Source organism: Panicum virgatum, chromosome 1N, assembly GCF_016808335.1.
Source record: "Panicum virgatum strain AP13 chromosome 1N, P.virgatum_v5, whole genome shotgun sequence".
In the NCBI taxonomy this organism is placed as follows: Eukaryota; Viridiplantae; Streptophyta; class Magnoliopsida; order Poales; family Poaceae; genus Panicum; species Panicum virgatum.
In genome coordinates this window covers 33,275,960-33,289,803 of record NC_053145.1, presented here as the reverse complement: position 1 = coordinate 33,289,803, position 13,844 = coordinate 33,275,960, and the positions used below count along the sequence as shown (strand labels likewise).

Sequence of the window (13,844 nt, the reverse complement as noted above, 5' to 3'; positions counted from 1 at the left end):
CCAGCACCCACCTCCTCATTGACCATCCCCAGTATCAAAGAATCAGGGGTGTCCGACGTTGCATGCGATGGGCTTGTAGGTACTCGACCAGCGGCTGCATCAGTGATGGTCTGTGTAGCATCAATTCTCAGCCTTGGCAGCTTCGGGTGACTATAGAAAGCAGAATCAATAATGAGAAGGTTTCACTACTGCTGCAGTACAATTTCAAGTGAGTACATAGAATCCCTTTCATCCCTTCAATTTAATAATAAGTATATCCAGCATTACATCTATATATGTGTATCAGCAGGTTTCACTGGATCTTGCTCTATATCGAGATCGATCGGGGACAAGTTGTGGGGACAAGTTGTGGTGTTCAACTCTTTGAGGAAACCAACGACAGATTATCAAAACCTCATAGACATCCTCCTAAATGCATGGGCTCACTTCCTCGGGAAACACATAAGAGTCAAAGATAAGCCGTGTGATCTTCATTTTAAACTTGACTTTCCGATATGAATACATATCGCACATCTATTGTCACTTCTTTAAACACCACAAATATTTCATAATCCATCTATATATATTGTTTGAGATAGGCGGAAGGAACGAACCTATGTGTGGCTACTATGTATGTGAGTTCATCCACACATTTTGCGGCAAAAAGAGAATGTCGTAACAAGAATTTGATGTACGTATAAAATTAGTAATAATTCCTTGCATTTCATTCCATATATGTATCGATGAAAAATATTGAAGTTTACACGTGTAGATTTGGCACATGAAAGAGGACCTCATCAAATCGGAAAGAATCAGGGCAATTCAAGAAGCAATCTGTGGAGTCTTGCTGGATGAGGTTATAGATCCTAACTGAGAATTTTATGCAGATTATAGGACAAGCGTAGGTAAACTTGTAAATTTGATGCAAGTGTGCATTATTACTTGAAGTATTTGAAATATTTTAAGTGTATATACATTATATGTATATAATACATATGTAGTCCTTGCTTTGCTAGATAGGAGTTTGAATACAAATATGAATTCTAGTATATGCAAATGGATAGGAATTCAAATTAAAACTAAAAAAGAAAAGAAAGGAAATACAAGCAAACAAAGAAAAAGAATTTAGTACCGGTTGGTAACACCGACCAGTACTAAACTGCCGCCTCAAATGCCTCCGCGTGGCGAGCAATTTAGTACTGGTTGGTGTTACTAACCGGTACTAAATTTGTCATTTTTGTAATGGTCAGCCCGGCCGGTACTACTGCAGATGCATTTAGTATTGACGGGATGGTACCGGCACAGAACCGGTACTAACTGGGGGTTCCCGCCCGGTACAAATGGTCCTGCAGTGATGATGCCCTTTGTATATCTTTTGCTTGAGCTCTAAGTTTCACTCTATGCGCTTTTGGTTGACACAATTGGACAAGAACATACATTCGAGGACCAACCGGTACTAAAAGACATTTTAATACCGGGCCAAAATATCAACCGGTACTAAAAGATGATATTTAGTACCGGTGTTACCAACCGGTACTAAATGGCATTCGAGGACGCAAAAATTTATACCTGGTACTAATTTCGCATGTTAGTACCGGACGAAAAATGCGTCCGGTACTAACGTGTTGGACGATTGCTTATTTTTCTTGTAGTGCCCGTATGGGCAACTAGTCTCCGTAGTGATGATACTCATGCATGCATGCTGGCATCCTAACTGGGGCATGGATAACCAACCTCCATCTATGTTGTTAAGTTCCTGCCGTCTGTAACCGGCATGGATAGGGATTAAGAGCCTGCAAATAGCTATATCATGTTTCTTCAACAATGTTCGTATGTCATGTTTCTAGAAATACGTTAATAGGAAGGTGCATTGTAAGACTATGCGGACATAAATTTATTTTGAAATGAAAATTTCAAGAATGAATTTAAAGTTAGAGTAGCATATAGCATGACCCACACACGGTTAGGGCTAGGAAAATTTCTAGACCTTATATTCATGCTGACATTATGCCTGGCAACAACAAATCATAATAACAGTTTTTTAAATTCAAAGATTTTTTCCTAACATTTTTATTGGATCCTTCTTACTTTCAGACTAGTGGACGAATCAATGGATGCATCCTGGAGTCAATTAAAGTAGCCAATATTTGCACCGATAAGGGCATAAATAAATGACATGATTTGACAGAAGATTAAAGAGATAAAACAGGGGGGCACAAACGCTCAAGGTTGCTAACTAGCAGTGCAACTAGACTAGAGATATACAACACTACTAGACAAAGACAAACATTAAGACATGCAATTTTTTACTTGCATATATTACTCACTACCGAAACCCACATGGTTTGCGAGTGCCAAACCACGGGCACTCGGCAAACAAACCCTTTGCCGAGTGCCAGCCCTTAGGCACTCGGCAAACAACGGGCACACGGTATATATCCCTTTGCTGAGTACCGGAACAACGGACACCCGGCAAACAACGGGCAAAAATGGCTCATGTGTTGCTATCTAAGCTGAAGAATATCTTTCCACCCGCCTTCTTCAATATGATGCAGCATTTGCTTTTATACCTTCCGTGTGAGGCACAAATGGGGGGCTATGCAGTCCCGTTGGTGCTATTAAATTGAGAGATGTCAAAAGGTTCTTCGAACAAAATGCAAAAATAAATGCAAAATTGAAGCTTCAATTGTAGAGGCATATAGTCTAGAGGAGGTGTCAAACTGATGAGGACACCACGAGTACGTCTACACCAGCAGCACCTTCTCCAGCGTCTCCAGATGCACCTCCACCCCAGGCGCCACCTTCTGGGCCAATCACTCGGGCCCGTGCAAGAGAACTGAACTTCGTCATGCTACTGAAGAATGAAGGCCCAGAAGAATAGAAGCTGGCCCAACAGAGGCCCTTGTGTGGGCGCCTAGGGCTGCGCCCTCCCCCTTTGCCCTGGACACCAGGGGCGGCGCCCCCATCTCCTGGCCGCCCTTCCCTAGGGGTTGCGCCCCCTCTCCCTCTATTTAGAGAGAGGTTTCTTTTCAATTCAGACTCGAGTTTTGTTTTACATCTAGATTTAGCTACTCTTGAACACGCGCAAATCAGCGCTGTCCTCGTGTATTCAGAACTCCACCTTCGAGAGATAATCAGATTGCTCGCATCCTTTTCTTGTTCGTTCTTCGATTGCGGACAGGAAACGATCTTCGTGATCAGGCTGATCTTGCATCAACAAGGTCGGTAACCACAGGGAGTTGGTTCAGCGATTGCATTGGCGCTTCGGGTTCGCTCATCGTAGTCGGATCGTGAGGGTCATCTTCCGCCAAGTCGAATTTATCGCCACTCACCGAAAGATCGGGCACTCTGGCTCTATCACAAACTCCACAACTAAATAATATGGTGAGAGGCTTCCCAGCGTGCATAATCCACCCCTCGTTACAATACTAGCAATAATGAATCGAGTCTCAGCATATTCCAAGGACAACTTGGAAGTGCAAGTGATGCGAGGTACAAGACCCTGAATCATGAAGAGTGGCGCTATATCATGCTATACTTGTTGACCAACCTTTCCGAGGTGGAGCCGTACATTGCGTAAGTTCTCAGCTAACCTGTTCACGAGTTTCCACTATTCAGCATCCAACCCCCTTTATCATGTTAGATACAGGGAATTTCATCATCATTTCTGGCGTCGCTCAAGGGCTCCGACCCAGATGGAATCGGAGGCTCTTCTTAAAAACTACACGGGAAATTCACAACCCGATTTCATTTATTGGTTTCAACAGAAGGTAGTCTTCAATTCATAGTCCTATTTCGTTTCATGGTTCGAACAATATGACAAACTATGCTGCTTGCGCTTGCAAGGCCAAGCCAATTCGTCTATGAGTGGCGAGTTGATATAGGTTGCTGATGGCTTTAGCTATAGGGTCAAGTCATTTAACGTTTATGACATGGATATCGCTTCCACACAACGAGATCCGAGCAGAGTCGGCCCAATCGAAGAACCACTAATACCGGAATTTTTACGCTAGGCCAATATGGAGTCGAGTATTATGGAAGAGTTGAAGAAATATACGAACTCAAGTTTCATGGTTCCGTACCACTCACTCCAGTCATTTTCAAATGCCATTGATTTGATCCTACATTAACGAGGCATACCCCTAATGTTGACCTAGTCAAAATTCGACAGGATTCAACATTACCAGGTGATAATGTTTACATTGTGGCTCAACAAGCCACACAACTTTATTATCTCTCATACCCATGCCAAACCAACCAACGTCTTCGGGGTTGGGATGTTGTGTACAAAGTATCGCCACATGATAAACTGCTTGTCCCAAACAATGAAGATTACAACAATGAAAGAGAGTTCTTTCAAGAAGATGGGATGGAAGGGAGTTTCGAGATAGACTTATCCGACGTGATCGGAATGGAAGTCGACAATGAAATGGTTGTTGACGAGAAAGCTGAAGATGAGGTTGCAAATATTCATGACTTGCCATTACTAGAGCAACTACGTTTAGGCAGAGACAATGAAGACGACATTCTTCCTTCGGATACTGCTGGTTATGTTGACGTAGCTGATAGTGATGATGAGGATTACGATCTACCTAATCCCGATTATAATGACTACTTCTAATACATGTATGATTCACACTATTTAATATATATTATGTTAATTTATAGTTATGTTTCTTCATTTGCATCTATTTTTAAGTATTGTTTATCTTTGCTGATTCGTTCAGTCCTTTTGATTGTAGGTAATTAAACAAAGATGCCAGGCAGTGGCAACATGAGTTTCCTGAGCACCTTGTACAAGGACAGTGATGAACGGCGAGCGGCAACTGAGGGGTCCGATGCACTAGAGGCGTCCGGGAGCCGTAGTGGATGGAGAGGTGGTGGAGGAGGGGGAGGGAGAGGGAGAGGGGGAGGTGGATGAGGAGGTAGTGGGAGATGTGGTGGAGGAGGGTAGGGGTAGGAGAAGGAGGGATAGGACACCTTCTCTTGTAGAGGATGAGGATGAGGAGGAGGAGGAGGAGGAGGAGGATGACGACGAGCGCGAGTAGGGGGAGGAGGAGGGGGTGGCAGGAGGTACGAAGGAGGTGTGGTTGCGTGTACAGTTGCAACTCCTTCAACGACTGATATATACCTCTAGTGAGACGGCCGATTATTCGACCATCAGGGCCTCGGTAAGTATGTTATTACTTCTTTTTTATGTAATATGTTGAAAATCACAATACTAACTAAAACTTTATCTTAAACACTTTTGCAGGAATTCGATCCTGGTGCAGCCAGGTGACCACAAACGGAAGCCCAATTGTATCTTGGGTCTTCTGTGCAGGTTGCACTTCCCGTGGTCCTGGAGCCGGCCTACACGTGGGACCACTACATCGCCGTCCCGGAAACAGAAGATCAGGAAGGTAGGAATTTCAGCACCAAAGCGAGGCGGGTGGTCAGGGAATTGTGGGTAAGTCATCCTCGCACTAAAATGGTCAATATATCGCATTTTGTTTCAATTTCTAGAATAATGATTGCAATTATCGAGTCTATATGCAGGATTTCTACAGGTGCGTGGAAGGTCAAGAGGCCCTGGCGAATCAGGTGGCTCGCATAGCTTGTTACAAACTGATGATCGACGTGCACTACGAGGCGCGTGTTCAGGCCATCATTTCATACTGCGCCGATTACGAAAAATGCTCGGTCAAGAAAGAAGAAGCAAGGAATTTCTTTCTCACGCGGGAGCAGTACTTAAAGGTCAATAAATACCATCTCTACTAATTTCTCTTGAATTTGATATTACAATATGTCATACACTTCATTACGTTTAGGTGCCTCCAAACTGGTGCGCCGGCAAGGGCGCATGCTAGACTATGATGGTGGGCAAGTGGATCTGCGAGGAGTGGACCAAGAAGCATAGCTTATGCCGAGAGCACCATTGATGATGTCGGGACCACCACATCATCAAGGCGGCTATAGCCTCTCCGAGTACCAGGAGGTTTGTGTAAGTGAACTCATTTTTTCATTCTTTATAATGCTAAATTTTGCAACCCGGCGGACCCACCAGAGGCCTACAGCAACCCCAGCGTCCACATCTGCATCACTAAGTACACGGAGATGGGAAGGGCGCTCCACGGGGAGACCTGGGATTCGCCCACCGTGTCACTTTTTGGAGAAGCCATCATGAGGGCAGGAGGAGGCAAGAAGCACGGCCAGTACTGGATCGCTAACAGCCTAGTCGACATGGCCAGTACGCCCACTCTCTCGCAACTTCGGGCAAGGACCACTGACTCGACTCCGCCCATACGCCCTCAGCCTGAGACTTCAGTGGCCAGCGTGTGCACACTCTAGGTTAGTTCTATTTAAATTGTTGGTCTTTGCTTTTAACGCAATCGAGACGAGATTGGAGCAGGAGCGGAAGCTGAGGGAGGAGCAGGAGTTGAGGTGGCACAAGGTGTGGAAGGAGTAGGAGTTGAGGTGGCACCAGAAGCGGCAGCAGATGATTGAAGCGGAGCGGCAGAGGCACAAGGCCTCGCAACAACAGATGTAGTAGATGTTTGCCAACATTCAAGGTCTTGGCGTGTCTGTAAACTATCGACCGCCGCCTACGGTGCCACAAATGACATTTGCACCGATCACTTATCTTCCTGCACGACCTGCAATCACTCCTGTGAGTACGAATTTTTTTGCTTGCATGCGCATACAATAAATATTGACTCAGATATGTAATCTTGTATCTTCTCCTATTTGCAGAATCAATCGGGGGCAGCATCGAATGAGCACTCGGACGAGCACTCACCGGTTGCGCAATGGCCAGCTTGGGGATCCGGATCTGACCGGTGAAGGTATTTCGACTTGTCGGACTTGTACCGGTGTTGAACTTGTTGGTTAGACTTGTTATTATGTGACCGGAAACATTGGACTTGTTGCATCGGTGTTGAACTTGTCGTATTTGTGATATTTGTACTACTTATCTTATTTGTGAACTTGTCATATGTACCTAGCGATATTTGTGATTTCGGTGTCGTATTTGTGTGATATATATGTTTTAATAACTTCATGCAATGTATAAATTGTGTTATATTTGATGTTTGAATGTTTGGGTATGGTAAACAACAGAAAACAAGCAAAAAAAAAAGAAATTGTCACTTTGCCGAGTGCATTTACTATAGCACTCGGCAAAGTGACCATGAGGTGGCACCTGGAAACTAATTTGCCGAGTGTAAATATGCTGGCACTCAGCGAAGATTTGGCCATTGCCGAGTGTAAATGCTCTGGTACTCGGTGAAGATCGTGTGTTTGCCGAGTGGCAAATAAGAGGCACTCGGCGAATATCATGTGTTTGCCGAGTGCCAGATGGGCGGCACTCGGTGAAGCATGCTTCTTTGCCGAGTGCCTTCCCATCTGGCACTCGGCAAAACCGCCGTCAACGGCGCTTTTCCGATTGCCTAGCTTTATTTTGCCGAGTATTTTGTGCTCTCGGTAAAACATTTACCGAGTGCCCCAAAAAAGGCACTCGGCAAAATCGTCTTCGCCGTCACATTTTTCGCTGAGTGACCTTTGCCTAGTGCTGCGCACGGAAAACCCTTTGCCGAGTGCAAAAGGGTCTTTGCCCAGTGTTCTGGACACTCGGCAAACAGCCCGAGACCGGTGGTGACTTCCTTCCACATGTGTGAACACACTAGAGACTTATATCCATAACTAATTAAACCGAAAGCTAGTCTGAAATAATTTTAAAGGACACATGGACTGTGATCAGGATTATATTCCAATATACTTGCAAAAAGGAGGACATAGTAATAATCACATGAACTGAAGTTCAGCATTCATGTGCACTTCCCCAGATCTCTAGCTTGCGTATACTTTATGACCTATTAGATCATCATTGGTGATTTGCTATTTAAGCAATAGACTTTTTTTCCGGATTATTTAAGCAATAGACATGTACTTGTCTTTCACCATGAGTAATATATATACTTGTTTCTCTCGTAGTTTATGGATCCATCTCTGCAACAGAATCCATGAACGTATATCCTTGGACAAACGACTAAAAAAATTCGAGCATAATAAGTTTATCACATGCATACATATATATAACCTATAAACCACAAAACCGTAGTAACAAACTTTTCTCAAATTGTATATTGTTTCACTATATGTACTTAATGTTCTAACAAATTGCCAAAATTCTAACACAAATTGATGAAGAGCTTTGTGCTTGTTACAACTATATGTTATTAAGTACTCATATAACCAAATGATAAAATGAGCTATATATTTAGTACTCATATAACCAAGATTTAAATTATAAATACATATCACCGTGTTTATTTAGTTACATGCATATATATAGAACAATGCAATTAACAGACACATTTGCTTCTGCTAATAAAAGAATTTGTCTTAGTATCAGATCCTGTAGGTGTATCAGTTTTTATATGTTAAAAAAGGCTGATTGTGAAACCTCGACCTAGCTAGTGCATGCCATGCTTGAAAAGAAAAAATAGGTCTGAAGGTACGCTTCTGGAGGAGAAACTTTTCATCGGGCCTTGTGTAGATCTATAGCTTTAATTTAATTTGTTTCATTTTTTAGAGCAGTCTCTATAAACTTTCGGTCATACAGTAAGAAAAGTAAATGATACAGTATTTCCTGGTAAACCTAAAATTTGAATGCGAGTCCTGTTGAGTTCTTTTCCGATGAAAGTGCATGATTTTCATGATGGATATGAACATATATATATTTGACCAATGAATTACTAGTACACACTTTGGTACTCGCATCATTATTTTAGTTATATAGTTTTGCATCACGGAAACTCGATAGAGATGGGCATTTGGCATCTAAAATATTGGTGGTGGTTGACGTGGAATTTTGCAGTCACGCATCAATGTGAAAATAATGCAATCGGATATAATTCATTAAATTAGTCAATGGTGTATTGAAGCCTGAAGAACTACATTGAAAAAAATGTCCCCAAACCATCTACAACACCGTATCATCGATCAAGACCATGTCGCAAGTGAAAAAGTTGCGTTTCAGTCAATATACAGCAAGACAGTTGAGCCAAGTAAATAACGGTGCAAGAAAAAAAGGTATGAGCTTTCACATTTTTTGTAGGATACCGCTAAGAACTCTAGAATGCAAGTCATCAGTCGCAGTCAAGCTAGCAATGCAAGCAGCCAAGCACGATCCATCAGAAAGGATCATCGAGCGACGAGAACAGGGCCGGAGCTTTCGTACCGTATGAGTCGTCTCAACGCTAGACGCATAATACTACTATACAGGCTAATGAGTAACGACACATTGATTGTTGAGCTCGTTAGCAGCTAGCTTGGGGACCGGGCAGGAGCACCCCCATTGTTTAATCAGCGGTTAGCTACGCGCTAACCGAGGGGATTAAGAAACTGGTTAATCCATCTGGTCGGCATAATTTTAAGTGGCCTCACCTTTCAAGTCGGACCAATGGGACAGCGATACGACGACAATGGCAATTTAGTCTTTTGGGCGAGAGGGGCATGGAGTGGGTGGCCACACCGGGAGAGGGCCTGCTGCTCCGCTCCGAGCATGCATGATTGATTATTAGTTAGGGTTCGCGACTCCCCAAAGCCAGCCTGTCTGAGAGCTGATTAAGGGGCGTTGGGTGGCTGGACCTGGACCTGCCGGCGGGTCATGTACGTCCGTCCTGAATAACCGGCAACGACAAGGTGCCATGGTTTGCTGTTGTGCGTGCGTGCGTGCCTACAAGAGGCTAAGCTCTGGATGTGTAGCTGGAACTGGACTGGATCGATCAGCCCATGTATGATGGACTAATTAAACTAACTTTTCAGTCAGGGACCATGCTGCTTCAAAACAATGGAGCCTTGCTTTGGAATATCCCATCCCAATGAAACTCGAGCTGGTCGCTGTCATGCTACAATATATCATTGAGAAGATCTGTAGTACACTACATGCATGGTATGACCAAAGGGGGGGCATAATTGTGGTAGCCTCTCTCGTTTTCTTCCTTTCTGTGAAACAGTAGCGTCAATTTGCTGCCTGCTCCTGGGAATGCTAATTCTCTATTTCTCTAGCACTGTGATGATCACTCTCTTGCGCGCGAGCCCCAGCGCCCCCCCCCCCCCCCCCATCAGTGTACAAGTTTATTTTATGGCATGTCGCGTCAACTAGGTACCTATCATGTAGCTTGTGGCATAAGGTCAACCGGAAGATTCCATATGTAAATTCAGGCCAAATTAAGGTAGAGAAAAAAAGATAGGGAGCACTAGTACAAATGGATGGTGGTTACGGCTGGCCCTGCCCATTTGTGCTGGTGATGACCAAAACCAACCGCCAGCGCTGTACATCGGAGGCGCCAGAACAAACCATTTCTGTACTAATGGAGAAATTTGAACATAGGTTCATCCCGGATTCCATCTCTATGCATGTGAAGTTGACCTTAGTGATGTGGATCGTGCAACGGCTCTACGACGCGGTCGTACCGACCAAATCATTTTCGTTTGGAGGTGACTAGTCCAGTCTTACTAACACGCAGAATTAGACTGTATTCAGACGACGGACCAATTCATTTGCTCATATATTAGCTGACATGAACCCTACTTGCATTAAAAAACAAAACATAAAAACAATCTGACCACTATGCTATTCACTGAGTAGACCGAAACTTTGCATGTCACATCAGGCTCAGCTTAAACTCGACCCGGTCAGTCACATCTAGACGTACGCTGAACTTTAGACTTTAGAGATTGGATAGATGTGATGCTTGGGAGAAAAATACATTCCGGACTGCACACCAGTACATATATAGAACTGTACTTCTTGATCCATATATAACTTATGAACAACTTTTTTGTACCCACACATATCAAGAAACATTTTTTTTGTACCCACACATATCAAAAGAGGGGGTGGGGGCGGTCAGCGTGGCATCTACCGGAAAAAGAGGGAGACGAGAAATGCTTACCCGAGAGAGAGAGAGAGAGAGAAATAGAGGGAGGAGGAGGAAAAAAGGTGTAGCTAGGAGTCTAGTTAGATGCCCTAGAATCAGCTGAGAAGTTGTTGACATGAGAAGTGCCTTTGCCCCCTCCCTCGCTTTGTCTGGTATCTGGTGAGGGGTAGTAGCTGTGGTGGTGGTGGCGTCGTCCCTCTCCTCCTCCCTCCCACCTATCATTATTCTAATCGAGCGGCAAAGTGGAGAGAGCGAGCAAGAAAAGAAGGGGCAGGGCGCCGTGTTTCTTTCCGTCTCGTTCCTTTTCGCAGCCCTCCCACACACACCACACCACACCACCATAGCCCAGCCATGCACTCAGCTCCTTCTCCTGGCTTTCCTCCCATAATAATTGGCTAATTGTTCTGCTCCTCCCAGGCCTCCTTCTTTACTCCTCCCTTTGCTTTCGTTGCCACTGTTCCATCTCGTAGGTTTCGTCGTTCCTTACCACTTCAGAGATTTGTTAGCAGATAAGATTGAGGGCACCAAAAAAAAAGATCTCGCAAGAAAAAGAAAGAGGGCGCGAGAGGAGAGAGCTATAGCCGGGAGGGAAAGAATAACCAAGCTAGCCCGCGAGGATGGATCCGGTCGCGGCATCCATGCACGGTCACCATCTTCCTCCGCCGTTCAACACCCGTGACTTCCATCACCATCTCCAGCAGCAGCAGCATCACCACCAGCTGCAGCTCAAGACCGAGGATGACCAGGGTGGCGGCACGCCGGGGCTGTTCGGCGGCCGCGGCACCAATCGAGACCATGAGGATGACGAGAACAGCGGCAACGGCAACGGAAGTGGCGGTGGCGGCGGAGGTGACGAGCTGGCGCTGGTTCCCCCATCTGGTGGCGGGCCAGAGGGCGGAGAGACCACCCCGCGCCGCCCGAGGGGCCGGCCGGCGGGGTCCAAGAACAAACCGAAGCCACCAATCATCATCACGAGGGACAGCGCCAACACGCTCCGGACGCACGTCATGGAGGTCGCTGGCGGCTGCGACATCTCTGAAAGCATCACGGCGTTCGCGCGCCGCCGCCAGCGTGGCGTCTGCGTCCTCAGTGGCGCGGGCACCGTGACCAACGTCACCCTGCGGCAGCCGGCCTCCCAAGGTGCAGTCGTTGCCCTCCACGGCCGATTTGAGATCCTCTCCCTCTCCGGCTCTTTTCTCCCGCCGCCCGCGCCACCCGAAGCCACAGGGCTCACCGTGTACCTTGCCGGGGGGCAGGGGCAAGTGGTGGGTGGCAGCGTCGTGGGCGCGCTGACAGCAGCTGGGCCGGTGGTGATAATGGCGGCCTCTTTCGCGAACGCCGTATACGAGAGGCTGCCGTTGGAGGAGGACGACATGCTCGCCGCCCAAGCACAGGCCGACAGCGCCGGGATTCTCGCCGGTGCGCAGCAAGCAGCGCAGCTGGCCGGATCTGTCGACCCAAGCCTCTTCCAGGGACTGCCACCGAATCTGCTGGGCAACGTCCAGCTGCCACCGGATGCAGCCTACGGATGGAACCCGGGCGCCACTGGTGGCCGTCCGGCGCCGTTCTAATAATTGATGAGGCACACGGCGAATTCTCGGAATCTGGTAGTCCGGGCAACTTAGAAGGTTAAGTGATAGCTTTCTTACATCTTCACTTGGAGTCGCATCGTGGAGAATTTCCGTGGGAATTATGCATACGATTTCTGATGTTAATTATTAGAAGTTATCTTAAGATTGTTTCAGAATATGTAGCTCGATCCCTATCATTTGCTTTGGCTATTTCTTGTGTCACAACTAATCTTGCTGTTGACTTGAGGCCGGGGTTTTTGTACCCATATAATGATCTTTTTATTTCTTTCCTGCATAGTACATAAGTACGGAGTAAGCTAATTGTTTAAGTCTAGCATTTTTCCTTTCATGAACTGCCACATTATCCCTTGCTTGATCGACACACGATTTGGAAGAAGGTAGTAGCTAGGAACAAGAGAGGGAGATTAGGAAGCTGGGAACAAAGCAGCTAGGGATAAAATGATGAGATAAGCCTGGGGGGCATGTGGAAAGAGATGTGTGTACTTTTTTACCCTTGCCTGCTGTGCAAACTTCCCTTACTTCCAAGTCTTGGAAGTGAAGGTTTGATCGGTACGAGAAGTGCCTAGTCCTGACACCGGTACCACCACGACGGCACCACCATCATCATCGCATGCTACAATTCCTGCATCGCTACCCACACTCCCATGGACACTGACTCCGAGAATAACTGAAACTCTGTAGCAGTACCCAATTGCCATGCACCATCATGCATGTTCTGCAGGCCAAGTAGCAGTGAAGTAACTTCAATCCAACGCACCTTTACGGTTCCATTTCTTTAAGAGCAGGTACAATAAGAGTTTATTAGCTTGTCCATATCAGCATCCGTCGATTAGAGAGAAATGAGGTGAGAGAGTGCCGCGGCCTCTTATAGAAGAGACACCTCCAACACGAGAACCAAAGCACAATAGCCGATTTTGAAGCCAAACCCGTGTCTTGCGCACACGTCTCATGAGCTTTCAATCATTTTTTTGTATGTAAACATTTAATTTTCATATACCCCATAGGAGACAGTTTAAGAAACAGATTATTGTAGTATATATCTCCAAGTGGTGTCTTTTTTTTAGACTAAGGAATAATTCCGGCCTTGATCATTCACAAACGAACCTCTAGATGACATGGAATGAGCTCAAATTAAGCCCCTCATGTTGCCTTTGCTCTAAGGAAATGCTAGCTTCCTCTGTGCGACCTCGGTGCCTCATTGTTCCAGTGTTCATATTGCGCTGCCACTAAAATATTCAACCCCCCCCCCCCCCCCCCCCCCCCCCGCCCCCCTCCATCGAGTTAAATGGTAATGGCAATCCGGGTCATGCCTAATAAGTAGCCCATGCGTGAGAGATCAGACTAGGGA

The 13,844-nt window shown here is 45.8% G+C and overlaps 1 protein-coding gene across 1 annotated transcript; it reads left to right on the top strand.

Annotated features, from left to right (window-relative positions):
- Nucleotides 1-10,965: 10,965 nt before the first annotated feature.
- LOC120655642 (AT-hook motif nuclear-localized protein 24-like) lies at nucleotides 10,966-12,769 on the top strand. Its single transcript, XM_039933566.1, has one exon. It carries the CDS (start codon nucleotides 11,522-11,524, stop codon nucleotides 12,473-12,475), a length of 954 nt encoding a protein of 317 aa, XP_039789500.1. The 5' UTR covers nucleotides 10,966-11,521; the 3' UTR covers nucleotides 12,476-12,769.
- The last annotated feature ends 1,075 nt before the right edge of the window (nucleotides 12,770-13,844 follow it).

What these genes read in the sequence shown, in the direction of transcription:
- LOC120655642 (XM_039933566.1), top strand. Translation starts at nt 11,522, where the DNA reads ATGGATCCGGTCGCGGCATCCATGCACGGTCACCATCTTCCTCCGCCG.